This window comes from Carcharhinus amblyrhynchos, chromosome 21, assembly GCF_965287045.1.
Source record: "Carcharhinus amblyrhynchos chromosome 21, sCarAmb.v2.hapA, whole genome shotgun sequence".
Classification (NCBI taxonomy): domain Eukaryota; kingdom Metazoa; phylum Chordata; class Chondrichthyes; order Carcharhiniformes; family Carcharhinidae; genus Carcharhinus; species Carcharhinus amblyrhynchos.
In genome coordinates, this window is record NC_137344.1 from 20249659 (window position 1) to 20275125 (window position 25467).

Consider the following 25467-nt stretch of genomic DNA (forward strand, 5'->3'; position numbering starts at 1 on the left):
CTACATTTAAAAATTAGCCTAGGATAGTCATTGACCATTATGTTACTGTACACATGTATTTAGAACCATGCAAACTATACAGGGTCCCATAAGAATGGAGGCTGGGCATTTTCATTCTGTCTCATTAGTCTGTAGCACAGACATGCCCACGCTTCTTATCTACTTAACTTTTAATTGGAGGCACTCTGATGTGCTGGCAAAATAATTGTAAAACCACTTATGAGTGCTGTGCATTTGGCATTTTTATTTGTTATTCAGTTAGCATGCACTTATCGTCCCCCTTTACAAATCGATTCTTTGCATTTTGTTTCTCACAGCGCTATGTGCAGACACATGCTATCAGTTTAAAATGGAAAATCAATCCCTTCTCAGGAATTTTGATGCCATCATATTAGTCTTTTTTATAATAATGGAATTTAGTGAACAATTGATTGTAATACATAATTTAATAAGCCGTTAATGCAGTCTTGGCTATCATATCTGTTAAGTGTCCTATGATAGATATAGTTTGTTCTTCAAGGTTTTTCAAGTACGTGTAACAAAATTCCTTATTGGCATGCTTGTATATTTATCAACCTGAAGTATAATATTTCAATGTTCCATTGTTTTCGATTCAGCTAAAAGCAAACTATAGTAAATGCTTACATCTTTCTTTGTCGTTTACCTACATAATAGAAAATTCATCATTGTTTGGTTTAAAAAACATCAGTCCTTATTCCTAAACCCCTTTGCTGTGCATGCTGTCAATTTCTTTGAAGGCATGGAAAAAAGATTGGTATCGAGAACAAAATGGGGGATGGAACAAGCCGTCAAAAGAAGGGGAATAAAAGCAGAATCTGGAAGGGTGATTAATAAAAATTCAAAGATAATTGAGCAGTTTTGTTGGGTAGGAGAGAAGACAATAGATACTCTATAAATGAAAACAAAATGATCACATTAATTAACAGAAATAAAGAAATTAGTGTGTTAATATGAAAAATCATAAGCAATGAAAATACATTAGAATGTCGGCCAAATGTGTGGTAGCTCAGTAGAAAGCATGATAAAAGCTTATAACAAGAAGAGAAGGTGGGATTGCTGCAGGGAACGTCCGAAATTCGATGTTGGGTGTTTGAATTTATAATAAAAAATGCTGGTGACACACACAGTAGATCCAGAAAAGAGAATAGAAACAGGCTGATGCCGCTGGCACTCCACCAACTTTGTGTTAAAACAAAGGATATGCACGTGTGTTAATCTGGCTTCATTGCTCCAGAATTTCCACAGATCCACATTCCCTTTTTAAAAGTTCTGAGATGCTAGAGAGCAATAAAGTGCTGAGGAGAAGGCCGACATCCTATTACTGAGCTTGGTTGGCATAGTATTGGTGTCCAAAGACCAAGAGGCCTGTGTCATGTTTGACAAATTGAGTTGCATGTGTGTGTGTTTTAAAAGCAATGACCAATTAGAAATATTTAAGTCAGCAGATGTGTATGTGGTTTTCAGAAAACATTTGAAGTGGTGTCTCGCAGGTATGTTGCAAAATTCAGATATGTAGTATGAAAGGAAATACGGCAACAAGATAGAAAATTGATTCACAGAGTTAGTGGGTTTTGCTCAACTTGAGGAAAGGCTGTAATAGTAGAGGTGTGAATCAGCTACGGACTTGGGCGTAGGATACGCTGCCTTGAACAATTGATAGGTACAATTTAATACAAAGAAAGGCATTTTGGGGGGGACACCAAGAAGTAGAAAGACACTTGAGAGTGTGCTTCAACAAGAAGGAGCAAGGTGTTCAAACACGCATTCCTTGAAAAAACAGTTGGATATTAAAGGCACAAATGTGGCCAAGAGTATTTTGGGTTTTTAGAAGTAGTTGAATAAATGATAAGCAAAAATACATTTTTCCTGTAATGGTTAAGCACAGATAAGACCACTGAATGCAGTTTTACTGCCTCATCATGAGAAAGGACATTACAGTGAAAGAGGGTGTACAGTGAAGATTCACTTGGGTGATACCAGAGATATAAAACCATAATTGAAAGGCTTGGGTATTGGGAATTCTCTCATTCTTATCTTATGATCTTATTTGAGCAGAAAAGGTCACACAAGAAAATTTAATAGAGGTTTTTAAATTTATAAAAGATTTTGATATGTTAACTAGGCTGGGGAAAGATTGTTTCCACTGATTGGGGATTTCCTAATGAGAGGCCACAATTTGAAATTGTTGCTGTGATGGAAGAATTTTGTAATGTAGAGGGAAATGGAAGCATACAATGTTCTGCCTCGGGGAACATTTGTGTGAAAGAGAGAAAGATCACTGCATCTTTGAAGGAAAGAATGAGTGAATACTTGAAGCAGACAGAGATACAGGGTTATTTTATCTGTTATAGCTCTAGTCTTTAATTTCCCCATAAAAAACATTCTGTAGATATGAAAGATAAATGTACTTCAGTATGTGGGTGAGTGAGTTTATATTAATATTTTAAGTGTTAATGATCAAATAACCTTAAAAAAGAAGTGAAAATCCTAGTACTGATACTATATTTATACTAGTTCTGAATTGTTTGAATCGGGAACATTCAAATAGGAAGCATTGATTGATTGGCAGATTTATCAAAGGGAAGTGTTGTATTTGTGATGTGAATAGCAAATGGATATAATAATTGCCGTCTTCACGGTGTGATTCCAGTTATAAATAAAACACTTGTATACCTGACACATTTTCACGTTTATGGCAACACTGGCACTTAAAATATTCTGTTTAATTGAAAATACTCCTATTTGCAATAAGTACATTTCAGTAGTTGTCTAATGGTGGTTTATGAAAAATGTGAAAGCTTATTCTGTTCTACACACACATAATTCTTATCCTTTGGAAATAAGCTATAGTTTGCATTCATCTATTTTCTGGACTATGCTTTTTATTCTTTAGCCTTTTGATGAGGATTATCTCAATCATTTGGACCCCCCTGTTAAACATATGTCATTCCATGCATACATCCGAAAACTGACTGGTGGTGCTGACAAGTAAGTACTCTTTGGAAAAAGAAATTCTCAGATTTTCCATAATAATTATTTTCTAAAAGTAGTTCTAATCGAGCCTATGATTCATACGTTATTTTCAGGTGTGCTGGTTTAAAATTGCCAAAGTATCATGATATTGGGTAGGGCAAACTAAATGAAGTTATCTAAGTAGTGGATTTTTAAATTTTATCCAGACTATCCTGGTACAATCAATAAATATTCAAAGCAGCCTGCTCCTGATTGTCAGTTCAGTTCTGAATTTTCTTCTTACCCTAATCAATTCTGCTCGTTAGATGCTATTATTGACCCATGTAAAGTGATGTTAGAGATATAGATCCAAATCTCCAAAAGGTAAATTCCTTGTAATCTATCTTGCAGTGTTTGACTTCTCTCTCCATTACACCCTAAAGGCAACCTTGCATGATATTTGTATATGAAAGTGATATTGCTGAAATTCAGCTTCAAAATCCATTCCTTTTGGGAATACCCTGTAGTTTCCTTGGAATTTGAGAGGCAAGACTACTTACTGTGCACAATATCTTAGCCACTACCTTAATTTAGCTGCACACTGATGGCCTGTTCTGTGCCTCCTACATTACTATTTAACTTTGAAACCTTTTTTCCAATCTACAGCGTTTTAAAATTTATAGGTGCTGCAAAATAAACACTGGACTCCTACATTGCGTTTTTGGGCCAACTTACGTAATAGAATTTACCAATAGATCAATGGAGACAAATGGTCTATAGTATTTTAGACCACACTGAAATAATGCATATTCAAAGATATAAAGTTGCTTCCTATAGTTAGTTTTTTAAGATGTGAATAATACAAAAGAATTTAGACCTATGTTCCAAGAAATGGTTCATTCATCTACAAAGACAAGTTGTGGTTTTGACTCATTCATTGCATTAAAAATGACTCTTAAAGTAGATGCGAGTACTTAAATGATTAACACTGTACAATAGTTTCTCTGATTTTAATTATTTTAAAAATGTTAGAATTCCATTCACATTGAGAATAGAATTTTGAAGTAATTGTAATTTTTAACTTTAAATTTAGAGGCTAGAGTCAGACTTACTTCCTAGTCTGAAGTTAGTTACTGGCCATTTTTTTTCTCTCCTCTTTCTCATCTCCCAAAACCTGGGATCATTAAGGCAAATTATTCCATCTCTACCAACCCAATGTCTTGTGCCTCCACAGAACTGACTCAATGTCTGAACTAGAAATCATCCAGAAGCATCTTTTTATTAATCAGGTGGCCAGATCCTTAAAGGTTAATCTGTTTGTATTGTTAAAACAACCAGAATTAACTTTCTTTCCCTCATCAATGTTGGGTCCTCTATTAGCTTGACCTTTTGACTCTACTAAAACTGGTGAGCTCATCATCAGCCCAGTAGGATTAATATCTGGATTGAAGTTGCTAATTATTCTGTTTCAAGTACTACGTGTCAGTGCTGTGCAGGGCTCATGTTTCTTCACTTCCCAACCTTATTGGAAAGTTGAAATGTTTAATTATGATTGTCGTTCTGCTCACAGAGGCAAATTTGTTGCTTTGGAAAACATTAGCTGCAAAATCAAGTCTGGGTGTGAAGGGCATCCCCCATGGCCTGATGGAATTTGTACAAAGTGCCAGCCAAGTGCTATAACATTGAACAGACAGGCAAGTATAAATTCATTGTTGCGGCATGGATTTGCAAACCTCATTGTGAGTAATGGATGTTTCGGTGAGGGGTGGGAGGCACTTTGGATCCAGTTAAATAATTTAAGTATAGAATTGGTTGTTTGTTACAAATCACCATAAAATGGCACCAAACGTTGGCATCTCTTTGGAGCAATGTGGTCAAATTTGAAACTGCGAAAACCATCATTTTGTCATTTATTATATTATTTAATTCTTGTGGGGGTTGCTACAGGGAACCTTTAAAAGCAAATCTTGTAGCCTATTTTTAATTTAAATTGAAGGTATGCTTAAAAATGCCTGTTGTGCTATTTTGATAAAATGTCTTAATTTGATCCCTTGGCTAATTAACTTTTCTCCGGCAAAGATACACATTGAATTAAGCTCTGATGTTACCTCTAGGCTAATTTGCTCCAAGTAACTGCCACCCATTCCACCCTCTCGCCACTTGGCTCCTGGTGTGGCAACACAAATTTAAATTTTATGATCCTTGTTTTCATATCCCTGCATGGCTTCGACCTGTTCTTTCACTGTAATCTCTTCGTACCTTAAAACCCTCTGTCTCTTGTCCTTTGCTGTGGCTCCCCTTGCCTAGATCCTAAGTTGCAGAATTCAGCATCTTCTGCCTCTCTACCTTTCTAAGACATTGAGTAAAATCTACCTGTAACCAAACTTTTGATCATTTCACCTAATACCTCTCTCTGTAACTTTGCCCAATTTTGTTTGCCCAACTCTTGTGAAGTGCCTTGGGACTTTTCACAATAACAACTACTTATATTTACACAGCACCTTTTAATGTCTGAGACATTTTTAAATTCTATCTTTGCTTCCCTCCAAATACATTTTGGTTTCTGTCCAGCTCCTTTAAGCCCAGAGGTGCTTTGCTGTAATGAAGATAAGCTTTATAAATCTATCAAAACAGAGTCAACATAAGGAGTAAACCATTTCAGCCACTTGAGTCTATCCATCATCCAGCCAAATCACAGGGGGTCTGAACCTCAACTCTTACCTATTAGAAAACTATTGAACTTGTTCTTAAAAATTTCAATTGACCCAACATTTCGCAATTCTTTTGTGGGATTGAGTTCCATAATTCCACTGTGCTCTATGTGAAAAAAGCTCCTATTTAAGCACCATTCTGACTTGGAAGTATATCACCATCCCTTTATTGTTACTGGGTCAAAATCGTGGAATTCCCTTTCTAAAATCACTGTTGTGGTACCTGTACCAGATGGACTGCAGCAATCCTAGAAGGTGGCTCACCATTATCTTCTCAAGGGCAATTAGGTATTGGCAACAAGTGCGACCTTCTCAGTAATGCCAACATCCCATGAAATAATTTTTTAAAAACTCTTAAATGGCCAGATACTAATTTTAAACCTGTCTCTTCTTGATCTAGATTCCTTAACCAGGGAGAATAATTTCTCTGTCCACCCTAGTTATCCGTTGATCTTTTAACTGCTTACTTAGCTTGTATTTCCAAGCGTAGAAGAATGAGAAGTTAAATTTATACTGTTCAAATATAGTCTAAAGTTTATTTATTAGCATCACAAGTAGACTTGCATTAATGCTGCAATGAAGTTACTATGAAAATCCCCTATTGCCACACTCCAGTGCCTGCTTGGGTACACTGAGGGAGAATTTAGCTCAGCCAATGTACCTAACCAGCATGTCTTTTAGACTGTTGGAGGAAACTGGAGTATGCGGAGGAAACCCACGCAGACAAGGGGAGAACGTGCAGATTCCACACAAACAGTGACCCCAGCCGGGAATCAAACCCAAGCCCCTGGCGATGTGAGGCAGCAGTGCTAACCACTGTGCCACAGTGCCGCAAATACATTGATAATTCAAAATTATTCATGATCCAATATTTGGAATTCTCAGGATGAGACTGTGTACCTTATTTCCACTGGAGTATTGCAATTAAAGTGAGTTGAAAATTGTACATTGCGCATTATGGCTATCTCTGATATGCATATTATTGCTGTTAAAAAGTTCTGAATGTTAAGAGCCTTAGCAGTTGTAATTAGGAAATTATTACCAAGATCTCTTATGTAGTAATTATCTTTTGAACAGAAATACAGACATGTGGATAACATAATGTTTGAAAACCACACAATAGCAGATCGTTTCCTCAACTTCTGGCGTCAAACAGGAAACCAACGGCTTGGATTCCTTTATGGTCGCTACACTGAACACACAGACATTCCTCTAGGCATTCGAGCAGAGGTTGCTGCCATCTATGAACCTCCACAGGTAAGAGATCTTTTTTATTAATACGTGGTGGCGTAGTGGCATGTTGGCACAGTGGTTAGCTCTGCTGTCTCACAGCATCAAAACCCAGATTCAATTCCAGCCTTGGAGTTTGCACATTCTCCCCGTGTCTGTGTGTTTTTTCTCCGGGTGCTCTGGTTTTCTCCCACAGTCCAAAGATATGCGGGTTAGGTGGATTAGCCATGCTAAATTGACTCTTAGTGTTAGGGGGATAAGCTAGAGTAAATGCATGGGGTTCTGGGGATAGGGCCTGGGTGGGATTGTGGTTGGTGCAGACTCGATGGGCCAAATGGTCTCCTTCTGCACTGTAGGATTCTATGATTCTAAAATAGATGTGGCATATTTGTTCATTGCGCATTGAACAATATTTCACATCTGTACATTTTTTAGAGTGGGTTTATTTGCAAGAACAGATGAAGTGAGCGGAGAAATAAACAGTTTCCTGTGATCAAAAAGGTCTGAGGATGCAGGAGAAATGATAAACTCAGTATATTAGCAAAATTTAATGGTCATAAGAATGAATCGCTTTGCCTGTGCTGTGTTTGTATCTTATGGTACCCATTTCCTATTTAATTTGTATTTGGTACTTTTGTACTTCCAATACAGGGGCTTAGAACCTTTACAGGAAGAGAGTTGAATTCGCGAAATATGAAATACTCTTGAATCTAAATATCATTAAATGCAAATATATAACAATAAAGCTTGTGAAGCCCTAAATACTATAAACTGCCAATTCATGTGAAAGAGGGAATATAACCTGGTTTTTCATGTAATATAGTTACAGAAGATAAAAAGTGATTTGCCTTTTGTGTGTACTTACTCCAGAAGAGAACTTGTGTGGTGTTGAGTAAATTTCCAGTGGCTCAGTGAAGGCAGCTTGGATCCACTAGATGGCCCCACATTGCCTGTTCTCCAAACAGTGGAATGTTGTTTCGTATGATTTGAATTGATTACTCTTAAACAGTAAATATATTCACAGTAAATGAAACGTGATAAATATTAGCTGCATTATCATGTCAATTTGAACCATATAGAATTCAATTCTCATTTAGAACATACAAATGTTTTTTTAAAAGCTGTACATTAGTTGCATTTTAATTTGAGATCTTATTCATAAGAAATAAGAAATAGGAGCAGGAGTAGGCCATCTAGCCCTTCGAGCCTGCCCCGCCATTCAATAAGATCATGGCTGATCTGTTGTGGCTCAGTTCCACTTTCCCGCCCTCTCCCCATAACCCTTAATCCCCTCTCTTATCAAGAACCCATCAACCCGCTTCTTAAAAATATTTAGCGAGGCAGCCTCCACCACTTCAACGGGCAGAGAATTCCAGAGATTCACCACCCTTTGAGTGAAGAAGTTCCTCCTCAACTCCGTTCTAAACCGCCTCCCCTTTATCTTGAGGCTGTGCCCCCTAGTCCTACTGTCTTTTTTGAGCGGGAAGAGTCTCTCCACCTCTATCCTATCCATCCCATTCATCATCTTATACGTCTCAATGAGATCTCCCCTCATTCTTCTAAACTCTAACGAGTACAAGCCTAGTTTATTCAGCCTCTCCTCATAGCTCAATCCCCTCAACTCCGGTATCAGCCTAGTAAACCTCCTCTGCACTCCCTCCAGGGCCAAAATATCCTTGCGCAGGTGCGGCGCCCAAAACTGCACACAGTACTCCAGCTGCGGCCTCACCAATGCCCTATACAGCTGCAGCAAGACCTCCCTACTTTTATATTCAATCCCCCTCGCTATGAAGGCCAGCATCCCATTCGCCTTCCTGACCACCTGCTGCACCTGCAAGCTCTTTTTTCATTCTACATAGTTATTTTATTGATGTGTCAATACATATACTCTGTGCTACTTTTGAGCAGATTTATGTTTAGGGGGTGTGTTTTTTTTTATGGTTTATTCATGGTTCATTGGCCATTGTTGTCTGGCCAACACTTCTTGCCCAAAATACAATTGAGTGACTTGCTAGGCCACTTCAAAGGGCAGTTAAAGAGTCAACCACAGTGTTGTGAGTTTGGAGACAGTTTTTGGCCTGATGGGACCTGGCAGCAGATTTCTGTCCCGAAGGGCACTGGTGAACCAGATGGGTTTTAATGACAATCTGGTAGTTTCATGGTCACCATTACGGAAACCAGCTTTTTATTTCAGATTTGTTTAATTGGATTTAAATTGCTTCTGTGCTGGGATTTGAACGCATATCTCTGGATCGTTAGTCCTGAATTCTGTATTACTAGTCCAGTAAAGTAGCCACTATGCGACTATACCGTGATTGTTACAGGCCAATTCTAACCTTAAGCAATTTAGAATAAATGAATACTTCAACTAGTGACCAAAGACTCTGTGAATGAAGTTTAAACAAAATATAATATCTTGTTACACATGCATTGTGAAAATGTCCACTAGTATAAGGATTGCAGTGGCAATATTTTCACCACATTTAGGAACCTAACTGAAACTCAAAGCATTGTCAAATCAATGTACCTCTGGGCAGGCACACATTCAGATGCCTACAAGCAAGATGGGATCTGTTTCGCTCCACTCTGGGACACTGGACAACTTATTCCATAGAACCGTTGCAGAAAGAGACTAGTCAGCCTATTGTGTCTGGGATAGCCAGAAAAGAGAAATACATTTTCATTACTTGGCCCATAGTCTTGTAGGTTACAGGACTTCAGATGTAGATCTGGGTACTTTTTAAATGAGTTGAACGTTTTGAGCCTCAACCACCAACTTAAGCAGTGCATTCCAGTCGCCTGGGTGAAAATGTTTTTCCTCATGTCCCCTCTAATCCTTCCACCAATCACCTTTAATCTATGCCCCCTGGTAATTGACCCTTCAGTTAAGGGAAACATGCTTTTGCTGTCTACTCCTTCGAGGCCCTTGATAAATTTGTACATCTCAATTAAGTCATCCCTTAGCCTTCTCTATGGAAAACAATCCTAGCCTATCCAATCTCTACTCATAGCTGCAACTTTCGAGCCATGGCAACAATTTTGTAAATCATTTCTTCGCTCTCTCCAGAGCAATTACATCCTCCTTGTAATGTGGTGACCAGAACTGGACGCAGAACTCCAGTTATCGCCTAATGTGGTTGTATCATTATATTACAGATTTGCAATCAATACCTTGCCCAGTAAAGGAAAGATTCTATCTGATTTCTTGATCATCTTGTCTATTTGTGCTACTACCTTCAAGGACCTGTAGACGTGCACTTCAACCTCCCCTCTACCCCCCTCAATATCTCATTGGTACTTAATTTTAAAGATTAGTTATACTTGGCAAGCACCTGTCTGGGAAGACAATTCAATCAACAGTAACTACAGTTAATCCACCTGTTTGAATGAGTGATCCATTTCAAGCTGGCCTTGGATATGTTAATGCTCTATGATTAGATGAAAATGGAATTATTTGTGTCAACAGACAATTTAGTCTCTCTTGCTCCCAAACCAGAGCTTGGACATGAACTCTGTATGGAAGTAGATTTCTTTGCTTGTTTACTTTGATCTCCTGGATTTTTCAAATGATCCGGATAGAAAGGATGAAATTGATTTTGGTAAACTATTTTTGGCCTTGGAAATCCATGGTTCTTTTTTCTTGTCCCTGACCTGCTTCCCAGGGGAGGAATTCATTGTCAATTAACTCTCGAGTCAGATGCATCTCTTGGATCTCACTGGTTGGAGGACATGATTTGTGGACATGGCTTTGGCTCATATCTTCGCAAAAACCTTTGACATGATTGGGAACCAGATCAGAAACTCCCAAGATATATTATGAAGTTAGCCTAGACCCCAATGATTACTTTGATTTTGGCATTAGCATGAGTGTAAGGTGCTTTGCTCCAGTATGATGCAATTGACCCACTAAAAAACTTTTATCAAAACAAACTTTATTTAAAAGCACAGTGAGAGTGTAGCAAAAAGAATTAGCATAACTTTTGCCAATTAAGATACTTAAACATGACAGGGTATAATTCTTAACAATGAACTCTGTAGTTCCAATTTATAGGAATGTCCCCACAGTCATACATCATTTTTCAGAATCAGTTAGCATAAAGCAACAAGTATGCTCATGTGGTGCTAGATTTACAGCCTTTTAACATTTTCTGGACAGAGATTCAGACAGCAGTTTCCAGAGAAGGATAGATCCTCAAACAGCAAAACTTCAAAGAAGTAAACCTACTATCTGGCAGCTCCCAGTCTCCAGACTTCAGAGACAGGAAGGGATATCTCTCTCAGCTTCCAGACAGCAATTATCAGAGAAAGATCCACTCTTGTACAGCAGAATCTCAGAGGAGGAGACTTAGCTCCTGGCAGATTCCAGTCTGCAACTTCAAGGAGAGGAAAAGGGAGGCACTACTCTCTCTCTCTCATGACAAGAATCAAGACAATCACATTTCTTAAAAGGCACAGTATCAAGATAACATGGAGAGTGTGAAACACCACTCCAGAGGTGTTTAGTGCGACATTTAGAGCATCCCTCCTGTCAGCTGAAATCGAGTTTGATAAGGTTATAAATGGCAAATGGTACTGATATTCTGTGACCCTTGTTCAGATTAGTTTGGGGCAGTTATATCTGAGGTCAATATGGTGGTTACATCTAAATTGAGCTCATAGTTTGAACTAAACTAAAGAAAATAAACTAAAGTTTCCCCTCCAATACAGTATTTGAGCTGTTGCACCGAATCTAATGAAGGAATATTCCATTATTGTCTCTTTCACAATTTCAGAACAAGAGAATGAGTGACTAGATTCCTTAAAAAGTTACTAAATAAGAACATAGCTTTTGAATATTGTTTACTTTCTGACTGGTTTTCCTCTTTTTGTAGATTGGCACAGCAAACAGCCTAGAATTTTTGGAAGACCCAAAAGCTGAAGTTGTAGATGAAATTGCTTCAAAACTTGGATTGAGGAAGGTGAGTCAGTGGTCCAGGTTTTGCTGTAGGAACATTGGAACGGCTATCAACAGTCACCGTAATTAAGTACAATCAGACAACAATTTCCGGTGTCCCATATGTTAAATGCGAAAGTTGGGATGTTGCTGTCCAAGTTGCTCTTCTCCAAAAGCTTTATTACATCAATACTTTCTGAAACAGTTTGCCATTCAAACAGGGTGTGAAGTAGTGGTACTAACCCACTTGATACTGACTAAATTTGCCAAAAAAGATTGTTCATTTGTTCATTCAAGCCTAAGTGAAATTTCATGGCATGCCAAGTCTTAATTATTACCAAACAATCTCTCTGAAACTATGATTTGCTATCAGTTGGTTGTTTTTAAAATTAAAAATAGTGCTAATTCATTTTTGAGTAACCTGTTCATTAAAAAGCAAGTTTATTTTATGCTCTGCATTCAAAAACAATCTTCTTCCAACAGTTGGAGCTTGCTTTGTTTTTCTGTTATATTAACAATTAACAGATGTGGAACATTGCTTTACAGTAAATGAAGTAATGTTTTCCAGCTGCTATGGACAGAATGACATAAGATCTACATGCAAGTAGATCTTAAGTTTATTTAACTTCCAGGCCTATGTGAGTGGAAAAAGGAAGATCTTAAATTCAGAGAGATTTGTGTTCCTGAATTTAAATAGAAACATTTTCTGGACAATAATCATTTAGTAATAGGCACCAAATATAAACTTGCGTCTGTGTGTGGAATTGAACAGTTAAATTTTCCAAACTTTTGATAGAAAAGTAGAAGTGCATTTTTAAAATTGGCAATGTTCTCTTGTATTAAAAATAGATAATTGAGTTTACATTTTATTGGCAAAAACAGTTTCTAATATGGAAAAAACTTGTGAAAACAAAAACACAAATAGAATAAGAAAAACACTCTTGACTGGCAGTTTTTTCTCTGCAGTTCTATACTCCCAAGTTGCTCTTATCCCACTGCACCCTCTCCTTTAGCTGGATAGTGGGATGGGGTGTACATTCCTCCAAAACTATTCCCATGATGTTTCAGTAGAAGGTGCAGTTGTAACTCTAATATGTGTTTCATAATTGAATACTTTTACATTTATTAGCCTGTAAAGTGTGTCCACACTGTCAAATTCAGCAATAGATAATGAAATATACTTGAATTTTTTTAAAGTATCAGAGCTGTTTCTGTTAGTTCAAACAAAATATTGATTTAGAATAATACCAAATGTGCCAACTTCAGTTACTGCTTTTATGGCTGTATTGCTTCATGGAGCTCCTAACTTTGCTCTCAGGATAAGTCCAGATGGGTAAGAAAAATCTGGCGCTATTAGTTTTACAATGTTTATAAGTACATCTGTTGGCTGTGCACAAAAGAGCACTGGGAAAGAGGTTAACAAGTCAACTCAGTTTGTCCTGGACTTCTAATTGAAAGCTAAATAGAAGTTTACGGCATATGGTGGAAACATCATAACACTCAACTCTCACCATTTGGACTTGTTGCTGACTTGCTGTGTTAATATTTGTTTCAGGTTGGCTGGATATTCACAGACCTCCTATCAGAGGACACGAGGAAAGGCACTGTCAAATTTATCAGGAATAAGGCAAGGAGTTTGATGTTCATTGAAAAGAATTTTTAGAATTACTACAGCTCTGCCATTTAGAACTACCTCTTGTTGCATTTTTAACTTTTTAAAAGTTAAGCAGTTTTTCAAATGTGTTTGTAGTTCTGAGAGAAAATTGGACTGCTGACTTGTTCCATTTTCATACATTTCTTTTTGCTTCAGGAATTTTCCTTTTCTCCACTGTTTAGGGGATCTGACATATAGTTAGCATAACATGCATTTAATTTCAAACTAGCAATATTCTTGATTATTATTCCTTCAGTTTTTACTCTTCCCACTAATTTCAAAAACAAGTAAGTTAGAAGAAACACTTGAACTGTGATTGTACTTGTCATTTTTATGTTGAATACCTTGCTGAGCTTTTTCAAATACATCGCACTGTACTGCTGAACATGCTTATTGTTTTTAATCTTCCTGTCCTTCCACCTTCATCATCCATCCTCCACTGAATTACAGAGCATTCACATCATAGGGTGCAGAAGAGGCCTTTTGGTTTATGGAATCTGCACCGATACGTTGACATACCTGACCTCCCACCTAATCCCATTTACCAGCATTTGGCCCGCAGCCTTGAGTGTAATGATGTGCTGAGTGTTCATCCTTTTCAAACGGTGTGAGACAATTTGCCTCTACCGCCCTTCCAGGCAGCACATTCCAGACTGTCACCATCCTCTGGATAATTTTCTTTTTCCTCACATCACATCCCCCCATCACCGCCCTCCCCCAAACCTCCTGTCCCTCACCTTGAACTTGTGTCCCCACGTGACTGACCTTTCAACTAAGAGGAACAGCTGCTCCTTATCCCCCATCTGTGATAGTGTACGAATGAAGCAGTGGCATGATGGGAAAAATGGTCAAGTATTTAGTATGAAATAAGGACAGCAGACCGAGCCATTTCAAAATGCCAGACCCCTGTAAAACTGACTCTGAACAAAGGAATGACTACAACCAGAGAAGGCCAGATGCTTGGCCTCAGTCTGTTTTGATAAGGTTGACTTCGCACAGCCTGAGTAAGACATGATTAACACCAGGAAAGCCTGTCTTAACAAGGTTGACTCCAAATACTGTGAGATAACATACGAGACATTAGGTAAGGTTGGGGATGAGGGAGTCACAGAATTTGTTTATTACAAAAAACAAGGCATAAAGAAGTCACAGAACCACGGTCGGGGATGAGAGAGTCATGGAATTTGTTTCGTTCGATGTACCACTGCTTGTATTACTAAAATCATGTAAGCTGATAAGAAAAGGTATAATTATTGAATTGATCCTTGTAGTGGGCGCAGTCTTGGGTTAGAATCAGCAGTTAGTGTGGACTGCTCTCCATTTCCAAGATTCGGCCATATACTGCATGCAGTCTTGTGATAATAAAAACTAGTTGATTTTTAAAAAAGCAAACTTTTAAGTTTTACTATCACAGTTCGGGAAACAAGAAATTCTCCAGTACAACACGTCCATACCCTTCATAACCTAGTACGCCTCGATCAGGTTGCCCCTCAGTCTTCTTTACTCCAACGAAAACAATCCAAGCTTATCTGACCTCGCTTCATAACTTGGATCTTCCACCCCACACAACATCCTGGTGAATCTCCTCTGCAGCCCTTCCAGTGCAATCGCATCCTTCCAATAATGTGACACCCAGAATTGCGCACAGTTCTGTAGCTGTGGCCTCACCAAACTTGTATACAACTCCAGTGGACTTTCCTGTTTTTGTAATCTATGCCTCAGTTGATAAAGATTAACCCCATCAATCTTCAGAGATCTATGGACAAACATGCCAAGGTCCTTTTGTTCCACAGAATTTCATAGTGTCATGCCATTCATTGAATACTTCTTTGTCAAATGAATTCTTCCAATGTGTATCAGCTCACACTTTCAGGGTTAAATTCTACTTGCCACTTATCTGACCATTTCACCATCCCGTTAATGGCTTCCTGTAGCCCAAGACAGTCTCGCTTACTGGCCAGTCGTTATGTCATTTGCAAACTTACTAATCCTATTCCGCTACATAGCCATCTATGTCGTTTATATAAACGATGAATAATAAGGGATCCAGAAAAGATTCCTGTGGTGCGTCCCTGGACACTGGCTTCCAGTCACTAAAGGAGCCTTCTGTCATCACCCTCTATCTCCTGCAACTGTGCCAATTTTGAATCCACTTTATCAAATGACCCTGTATCCCATATGCATTTGCCTTCTTTATAAGTCTCCCATGTGGGATCTTGTCAAAGGATTTACTGAAATACATATAAACTGTGCAACTGCACCGCCCTCATTCACCCATTTAGTCGTCGTCTCAAAAAATTCCATCAAATTTGTTAGGCATGACCTCTCTCTGATGAAGCCATGCTGGCTATCACTGATCAAGCCTTGCTACTCCAGATGGAAATTGATGCTCTCTCCTACAGAATTTTCTCCAATAGATTACCTATCACTAACGTGAGACTCGCTGGTCTGTAGTCTCCTGTCTTATCTCTACAACCCTTCTAAAATAGTGGAACATAAGAACATAAGAAATAGGAGCAGGAGTAGGCCATCTAGCCTTTCGAGCCTGCCCTGCCATTCAATAAGATCATGGCTGATCTGAAGTGGCTCAGTTCCACTTTCCTGCTTTCTCCCCATAACCCTTAATTCCCTTGCCTACCAAAAACCTATCTACCTGCGTCTTAAATATATTTAGCGAGGTAGCCTCCACCACTTCCAACTGGCAGAGAATTCCAGAGATTCGCCACCCTTTTAGTGAAGAAGTTCCTCAGTCCTGCTGTCCTTTCTGAGCAGGAAGAACCTCTCCACCTCTACCCTATCCATCCCTTTCATCATCTTATATGTCTCAGTAAGATCCCCCCTCATCCTTCTAAACTCTAATGAGTACAAGCCCAGTCTATTCAGCCTCTCTTCATAGCTCAACCCCCTCAACTCCGATATCAGTCTAGTGAACCTCCTCTGCACTCCCTCCAAGGCCAAAATATCCTTGCGCAAGTGTGGCGACCAAAACTGCACACAGTACTCCAGCTGCGGCCTCACCAGTGCCCTGTACAGTTGCAGCAAGACCTCCTACTTTTATATTCAATCCCCCTCGCTATGAAGGCCAGCATCCCATTTGCCTTCCTGACCACCTGCTGCACCTGTAGGCTGGGTTTTTGTGACTCATGCACAAGGACTCCCAGGTCCCTCTGCACCGTAGCATGCTGCAGCTTTTCGCCCTGTAAGTAGTAGTCTTTCCTACTATTATTCCTGCCAAAGTGGATAACCTCTCACTTGCCGACATTGTATTCCATCTGCCAGGTCCTCGGCCACTCACTCAGCCTATCTAGATCCCTCTGCAGACTTTCTACACCCTCCACACAATTTGCTTTTCCACTTATCTTTGTCATCAGCAAATTTCGACACCTTACACTCAGCTCCCTCCTCCAGATCATCTATATAAATAGTAAATAGCTGAGGCCCCAGCACCGATCCCTGGGGCACTCCACTAGTCACCAACCGCCAATCCGAATAGCACCCATTGACACCCACTCTCTGCCTCCTATTTGACAGCCAATCCTCTATCCACGCTAACACCTTACCCCCAACTCCATACCCTCTAACCTTCTGTAACAACCTTTTGTGCGGCACCTTATCAAACGCCTTCTGAAAATCGAGAAACACCACATCCACCGGCTCCCCTCCATCCACCGCACTAGACACATCCTCATAGAATTCCAATAAATTTGTCAGACACGACTTCCCCTTAACGAATCCGTGCTGCGTATGCTCGTATCAAACAATTCTTCTCAAGATGCCTCGCTATTTCTTCTTTGATGACGGATTCAAGCATTTTTCCTACAACAGACATTAAACTAACCGGCCTATAATTCCCTGCCTTTTGCCTGCTACCCTTTTTAAACAGCGGCATAACATTAGCTGTTTTCCAATCTTCCGGCACTTCCCCGGAATCCAGCGAGGTTTGGAAAATAATCACTAAGGCATCCACTATCACCTCCGCCATTTCCTTCAGAACCCTGGGATGCATTCTATCCAGTCCTGGGGACTTGTCCACCATCAGTCCCACTAGTCTGTCGAGCACTACCTCTCTAGTGACAATGATCTCATTCAGGCCCTCAACACCTACCATCTTTCCATCGTTAATACCCGGCAAACTATTCGTGTCCTCCTCCGTGAAGACCGAAGCAAAAAACTTATTCAAGGCCTCAGCCATTTCCTCATCCCCCACCACTAAACCCCACTCTCATCCTCTAAGGGTCCAACATTCACCCTAGCCAGCCTCCTCCTCTTTATATATTTATAACAACTCTTACTATTCTTTTTTATATTTAGCGCTAGCCTAGATTCATAGTCTATCCTTCCTTTCTTTATCAACTTCTTCGTCATTCTTTGTTGATATTTAAACCTCTCCCAATCCTCTTCTCGCCCACTACTTTTAGCCACTCTAAATGCATCAGCTTTTAATACTCTCCTTTATCTCCTTCGTTATCCACGGCTGATTATCCCTTCTCCTACGATCCTTCTTTACCATCGGAATAAATTTCTGCTGAGCACCAAGAAAGATCTCCTTAAAGATCCTCCACTGTTCCTCAGCAGTCCTACCGCCCAATCTGCATCCCCAATCTACATTCGCCAATTCCTTTCTCATCCTATCGGAACCACATTAACTGTTCTCCAGTCCTCTGGCACCTCCCCTGTGATGATGTGGGTATGCCGGCGTTGGACTGGCGTAAACACAGTAAAAAGTCTGACAACATCAGGTTTTAGTCCAACCTATTTATTTGATAATATTCTCACAAGCTTTCGAGGGGTTACCCTCTTCGTCAGGTGAATGGAGAGTTCTGGCCTCAGACAGAGCATATAAAGCACAGACATCTCTAAACTGTCTGTGCTTTATATGCTCTGTCTGAGGCCAGAACTCTCCATTCACCTGACGAAGAGGGTAACCCCTCAAGCTTGTGAGAATATTATCAAATAAATAGGTTGGACTAAAACCTGGTGTTGTCAGACTTTTTACTGACCTCCCCTGTGGCCAGAGAGGAATTAAAAATTTGGCTCCAAGCCCCTGCAATATCCTCCCCTGCCTCCTATGACAGCCTGAGACACAATTTATTCAGACCTGGAGATTTGCCATAGTTTAACCTATGAAGCCAGAAGAGCTTCATGCTAGCTTTAAATTTGACACTCAAAGCAAATTGGAGGGATCATACTGACTCAATGGAGTGAAACACCTCTCTCAAAACATCTTATTCTGCTTCCTCATAGTATAAGGTCAAGTCTGAATTTATATCCTAGCTGCACTTGACTGCAGTTCTGGTGTAAACTGAAGCTCTCTCACTGATACCACAACCATCAGATAAATGAGGTTTAGAGCAGAAGAATCCATTTGACTTCTATTTTTCAAAAGTATTATCTGCGATAGCAAATTTATTGGCTGATAATAAAGAGCAATATTAGGAATAGGTGCTGGATTGCAGATTTGCTAATTTATTACTACTCAATTAACTTTCCAAATATGATTGTTTTTGTTTAGTATCATTCCCAATAAACTCTTAGATATTAAAGTTATGTCTGTACTGCATTGAGCTAGGTAACATTACAGGAAAATGATTATTTGATATGTATAACGCTTTCAGTGTAAATTCAATTAGGTGAGTGAAGAAAACGTTTGCAACTATGTTTCCCCTTAAGATGTATGCTGCATTCCAGAAATCTCTCCCAGACAGAAATCATGACAACCAGTGCAAACACACATGGATATCCCCATTTTGGCATGAAAAGGCTCAAGGGATATGGGGGGAAGGTGGGATCATGATATTGAATTTGATAATCAGGCGTGATCAAAATGAGTGGCAGGCTCTAACGGTCATATGACCTATTCTGCTTCTATTTCCTATGTTTTTATCTTCCCCCAGTTGAGTACAATCAACTCGTATCTCTGCTTGAATTTTGAAGTGTCGGTCAAGCACAAAACTGATAGGATATTTACTTTATCTTCTGAAAAATATATTTTTAAAATTATTGGCAAGGGCTACTTTGATTTTTACAGAATCCAGAATATGAAAAAAGTGTTTGTAACCCGTAACTATATACTACAAAGTAAAAATAGATATGTTCTTTAAAAATCTCTTTCATATACTCCAGTTAAGTTTCAAAACAAGTTCATGACCTCAATGTATTAAGTTTATCTCTTACATTCACTACCTTCTGCATTTATACTGGGAAAGATAGAGTGGTGATCTTGTGCCATTTTGTGGAGAGGTGACAAAAACAGAGGCATGGACTACGAGAGAGAAATTTGCCGCAGGAGTATTTAGACCACAGTTAAAGATTACTGTGTTGTTCAGAACATCACATTCTGGAAAAGGCATTCATTAATAGTGTTTAAAGATTTGATTTGCTTTATTATTGTCACATGTATTAACATACAGTGAAAAATATTGTTTTTTGCACTATACAGACAAAACATACTGTTCATAGAGAAGGAAGTGAGAGTGTAGAATGTAGTGTTACAGTCATAGCTAGGGTGTAGAGAAAGATCAACTTAATGCAAGGTAAATCCATTCAAAATTCTGACAGCAGCAGGGAAGAAGCTATTCTCAAGTCGATTGGTACATGACCTTAGACTGTTGTGAAAGGTGGTAGGACTGGAGGGTCTCAATGACATTACTGTTACTAGAGAGGCGGTGCTCGACTGGAGGGGGCTGATTGTGGACAAGTCTCCAGGACCGGATGGAATGCGGAGAATTGGCGGAGGTGATAGTGGATGCCTTGGTGGTTATTTTCCAGACGTCGCTGGATTCCGGGGAAGTGCCGGAAGATTGGAAAGCGGCTAATGTTACGCCGTTGTTTAAGAAGGGTGCCAGACAAAATGCGGGGAATTATAGGCCGGTTAGTTTAACGTCTGTTGTAGGTAAAATGTTAGAATCCGTCATCAAGGAGGAAATAGCGAGGCATCTTGAGGGGAATTGCTTGATAGAGCAGACGCAGCACGGTTTCGCTAAGGGGAAGTCGTGTCTGACAAATTTACTGGAGTTCTATGAGGATGTGTCTAGGGTGGTGGATAGAGGAGAGCCGGTGGATGTGGTCTTTCTGGATTTTCAGAAGGCATTTGACAAGGTACCTCACAAGAGGTTATTGCAGAAGGTCAGGGGACATGGAGTTGGGGGTAGGGTGTTAGCATGGATAGAGGACTGGTTGTCAAATAGGAGGCAGAGAGTGGGGGTCAATGGGTGCTATTCGGATTGGCGGTTGGTGACTAGTGGAGTGCCTCAGGGGTCGGTGCTGGGGCCTCAGCTATTTACCATTTATATAGATGATCTGGAGGAGGGAACCGAGTGTATGGTGTCGAAATTTGCTGATGACACCAAGATTGGTGGAACGGCAAATTGCGCGGAGGGTGTGGAGAGTCTGCAGAAGGATCTAGATAGGCTGGGCGAATGGGCCAGGAACTGGCAAATGGAATTTAATGTTGGCAAGTGCGAGGTGGTCCACTTTGGTAGGAAGGATTATTACTTACATGGAGAAAAACTGCAGCAGGCGACGGTGCAGAGGGACCTCGGGGTCCTTGTGCATGAGTCGCAAAAACCCAGCTTGCAGGTGCAGCAGGTGGTCAGGAAGGCTAATGGGATGCCGGCCTTCATAGCGAGGGGGATTGAATATAAAAGTAGGGAGGTCTTGCTGCGGCTGTATAGGGCATTGGTGAGGCCGCAGCTGGAGTACTGTGTGCAGTTTTGGTCGCCGTGCTTATGCCAGGATATTTTGGCCTTGGAGGGAGTGCAGAGGAGGTTTACTAGGCTGATGCCGCAGTTGAGGGGGTTGAGCTATGAGGAGAGGCTGAATAAACTAGGCTTGTACTCGTTAGAGTTTAGAAGAATGAGGGGAGATCTCATTGAGACGTATAAGATGATGAATGGGATGGATAGGATAGAGGTGGAGAGACTCTTCCCACTCAGAAAGGACAGTAGGACTAGGGGGCACAGCCTCAAGATAAAGGGGGCGCGGTTTAGAACGGAGTTGAGGAAGAACTTCTTCACTCAAAGGGTGGTGAATCTCTGGAATTCTCTGCCCGTTGAAGTGGTGGAGGCTACCTCGCTAAATATTTTTAAGACGCGGGTTGATGGGTTTTTGATAAGAGAGGGGATTAAGGGTTATGGGGAGAGGGCGGGAATGTGGAACTGAGCCACAACAGATCAGCCATGATCTTATTGAATGGCGGGGCAGGCTCGAAGGGCCAGATGGCCTACTCCTCCTATTTCTTATGTTCTTATTATGTTCTTATGAACAAGGTGGAAGAGAGAATGTCTAAGATGCGTAGGGTCCATAATTATACTGGCTGCTTTGCTGAGGCAGAGGGAAGTGTAGACAGAATCAACGGATGGGAGGCTGTTTTATTTGCATGATGGATTGGGCTACATTCATGATCTTTTGTAGATCCTTGTGGTCTTGGGCAGAGCAGGAGTCATACCAAGCTGTGATACAACCCAGAAAGAGTGCTTTCTGTGGTGCATCTGTAAAAGTTGGAGAGAATTTTAGCTGACGTGCTAAATTTCCTTAGTCTTCTGAGAAAGTAGATGCGCTGGTGGGCTGTCTTAGCTATAGTGTCAGCATGGGGTGGACCAGGACAGGTTGTTGGTGATCCAGATATCTAAAAACTTGAAGCTCTCGACCCTTTCAACGTCGTCCCCATTGACGTAGACAGGGGCATGTTCTTCTTTACGCTTCCTGAAGTCAATGGCAATCTTCTTTGTTTTGTTGACATTGAGGGAGAGATTATTGTTACTGCACCAGTTCACCACATTCTTTTATCTCATTTCCGCCCTCTGTATTGTCGTTGTTTGAGATCCGACTCACTACGGTGGTGTCATCAGCAAACTTGAAAATCAAATCGGAGGGGAATTTGGCCATGCAGTCATAGATGTATAAGGAGTATAATAGGGGCTGAGTATATTACTTGGAAACACCAAGGATGAGCAGCTTCAGTTAGGAGGAAAGACTTAAGATTTTGGAACTATTTCCTGGGAAAGGAAAGGCTAGGAGATGAACATCGAACGACTCTTGTTCGGAATCTGTGATGGGCAGTTGTTGATTTTAACATTCGGTGTTGAGAAAAAGGAAAATGAGACCACCTTTACTTGAGGTTTACTGAAATTGAATGCTTTTTCAGGAGGGATAGTTGAGACAAAGACAATTAAATTTTCAAAAGTCGATAACATTTGAAATAAAGAAAAATAGGAAGCAAAAGAGAATAGTGAAAAAAGTTACTTACCAAGGAGCTAGTGCAGACACACAAGGCTGATTGGCTTTCTAGATCCTTTGGAGATATGGTTGAGTCACTATCATACTTTCGAACCTGAATAAAGAATAGCTTCTTAGGGAGTTGTGGAGAGAGAGAGAGCAATTGCCCCTCTCTCAAGCAGCTACTGGTCCTGAACTAAGTGAGTTGAAATGGTAACTATTGTTTTGAGCTTACAGCATGATGCTATTTGGTATTGGAATTCAAAAGATAATTCAGAACTGCCGTACTTATGCTGTTGATGATCTATGCTTGGAACGCTTGAAGTGCTAATGGATTTTGTTTTTCTTCATCAGGATGCACATTTCCTAAGTGCGGAGGAGTGCATCACAGCAGGAGATTTCCAGAACAAGCACCCCAACGTTTGCCGCCTATCTCCCGATAATCATTTTGGATCCAAGTTTGTTACTGTCTTGGCAACAGGTATGAGCTGATAGGACCAAATCTCAGTTTATAATGCAGAACAGGGAATACCATTTGCACCACTTCTAGTAGGCATGTTAACGCAAACAAAATTTACCCACTAAGCTTGATGCCTAGTATAACACCTAGCGAAAGTTTATTTTCACGTTCTTAGTATAAGAAGCCACCTGCAGCTCCCTGCTTTCTGGCTGCTTTACTGGAAATGAATCAGGCATTGGCAAAAATCTTACATGTCTTGTGACAGTAGCTGCATATGTCCAGGTTTGAAAAAGGTATGAACTTACGAAGAACAAACATATGTTTTTGCAAAGATAGTATTTTCACATTTTCTTTATGTGGATCGGAAATACGACAAGAATAAGCAAGTTTATTTAAGGAAGTAAGTAGGATTGGAATCTTGAAATAATAATATCTGCTGTCACACCTAAGCATCATGCACATTTTCCATTGCAAATCTGCTTTATTCCTTTCCTTAGGTGGCCCAGATAATCAGGTTCATTTTGAAGGTTACCAGGTTTCCAATCAGTGTATGGCTCTCGTAGGCGATGACTGTTTTCTGCCATGCAGAGATGCACCAGAACTGGGATATGTAAAGGAGTCTTCTAGTGAACAGTATGTCCCTGATGTTTTCTACAAGGTAACTACCTAACTGTCCGTGTTATGACACATTACGTGCTACCGTACAATTTGACAAATACAAATTGTTCAGATCAATTTTACACGTTCACTATTCCTCCTTGTTTGCTACCATGGTCAGCCTTATAATTCATGGAAAGAAAGGAGAAAAGGCAGTGGGGTATTTTAGTGGAAGCAAAGAAAATAAATTTTTTTTAAAAAAGAATCTCCCCTCACCTTGAGCAGTATGGTGCCTGCACCGTGGTGCCATGGTCATCTTCCCTGCAGTACCCGTTCCGTCCACACAGGGAGCAAGAATCTCGAACCTGTTGGACAAGTTCAGCGACTGAATCTCCTGCAATCCTATCTACTGGATCCCTCTACCTGCCTCACTTGCAGCCACACCCTCCTGTCCCTGTCCACCGGCTGAATTCAATCTAAGGGATGTGACTGTCTCCTGGAACACAGTGTCCAGCTATCTCTCCCCCTCCCTGATGTGTCGCAGCATTCGCAGCATCTCAGAACCCAGCTCATCCACTCTGTCGGAGTTCCTCAGGCAACCAACGCTCACTACAGACATGCTCAGTGGGAACCATAATGGGGTCCACCAGCTCCCACATCATGCATGGACAACACATTACCTGACCCTTTATCTCTATTTAATTTAAGTTTTAATTTGTGTTTTAAATTTTTTAATTTTTTAAAAATTATATATCACCTTGTTACTTCAGTCTCAATGCAATGTCGAAGCAGTAATTTAAATGGGATTTCAAATTTAGTGCAGCTCTGTTATCCAATTAAATCACAGCCCACATGTAATATCAGTTTTAAGTTTTGGTCCAAACTTGCTGTCGATTTCAGAGAATCAGGAATGACACTTACTGACCAATCAGCACTCTCTCTTTAGCCCCTGCTGCCTGTTCCTAACTTCCTGTTTTCACCCAACTCTGAAAGCACTCCTCACAATTAGGTAGCACTCATCGTGTGGAAGTGAACTAAGCCTCTGTCTTGTGTTGGGCAAATGAAGAAAGAAAGTTGAGAAATTCGGGGTTGGAATTTGGGAGTAAAACTAAAATTCAGCTCTGTGCCAATGCCATGTCTTTTTTTTAGGCATCGGAATTCCTCTGGATAACCCATCAGAACCTGATGTGTTGTTAGAGGAAAAGTGCCCAAATCTGAGTCTGTTTTTGAGCTTCTGGAAAAGGAAGGGAAACACCAGCCACTGGATAATTCTCCACCCTGATGAATTACCTACAGAAACAACTTGCTTTTTAATTTTCTCCCTTTTTAATGGAAAATTGTATTCAGGAAAACTCTCAGAATTTGAACTTTTTGGTCCCCTGGGATTGGGGCATTAAATATTGGTAGAATCGCTGGTGACACTCTGCTTTTGTACAATAAATTATGCATGAAGATAATTCGCATTGTAGGCTTCAATCAGTTTTATTCAAAACAAGTAAGGAAACTAGAGTTTCAAACCGTCTCAAAATATGTGCTTCCAAAGGAGTCTGTCAACTAAGTGGGGCAGCACAGTGGTTAACAGTGCTGCCTCTCAGCGTCAGGGACCCAGGTTTGATTCCCAGCTTGGGTCACTGTCTGAGGAGTTGGCACATTCTCCTCGTCTCTGCATGGATTTCCTCCACAGTCTAAAGAT

General features: G+C 40.2%; 1 protein-coding gene across 1 annotated transcript in view; it reads left to right on the plus strand.

Annotated features, from left to right (window-relative positions):
• The window catches only part of nploc4 (NPL4 homolog, ubiquitin recognition factor), a 67292-nt gene that overhangs the window by 26309 nt on the left and 15516 nt on the right, over positions 1-25467 (plus strand). The window contains exons 6-12 of the mRNA XM_080209597.1: positions 2915-3009; positions 4544-4667; positions 6762-6941; positions 11786-11872; positions 13403-13474; positions 23072-23198; positions 23675-23835. Coding sequence (XP_080065723.1) covers positions 2915-3009; positions 4544-4667; positions 6762-6941; positions 11786-11872; positions 13403-13474; positions 23072-23198; positions 23675-23835 — 846 coding nt within the window. The remainder of the gene's footprint in view (positions 1-2914; positions 3010-4543; positions 4668-6761; positions 6942-11785; positions 11873-13402; positions 13475-23071; positions 23199-23674; positions 23836-25467) is intronic.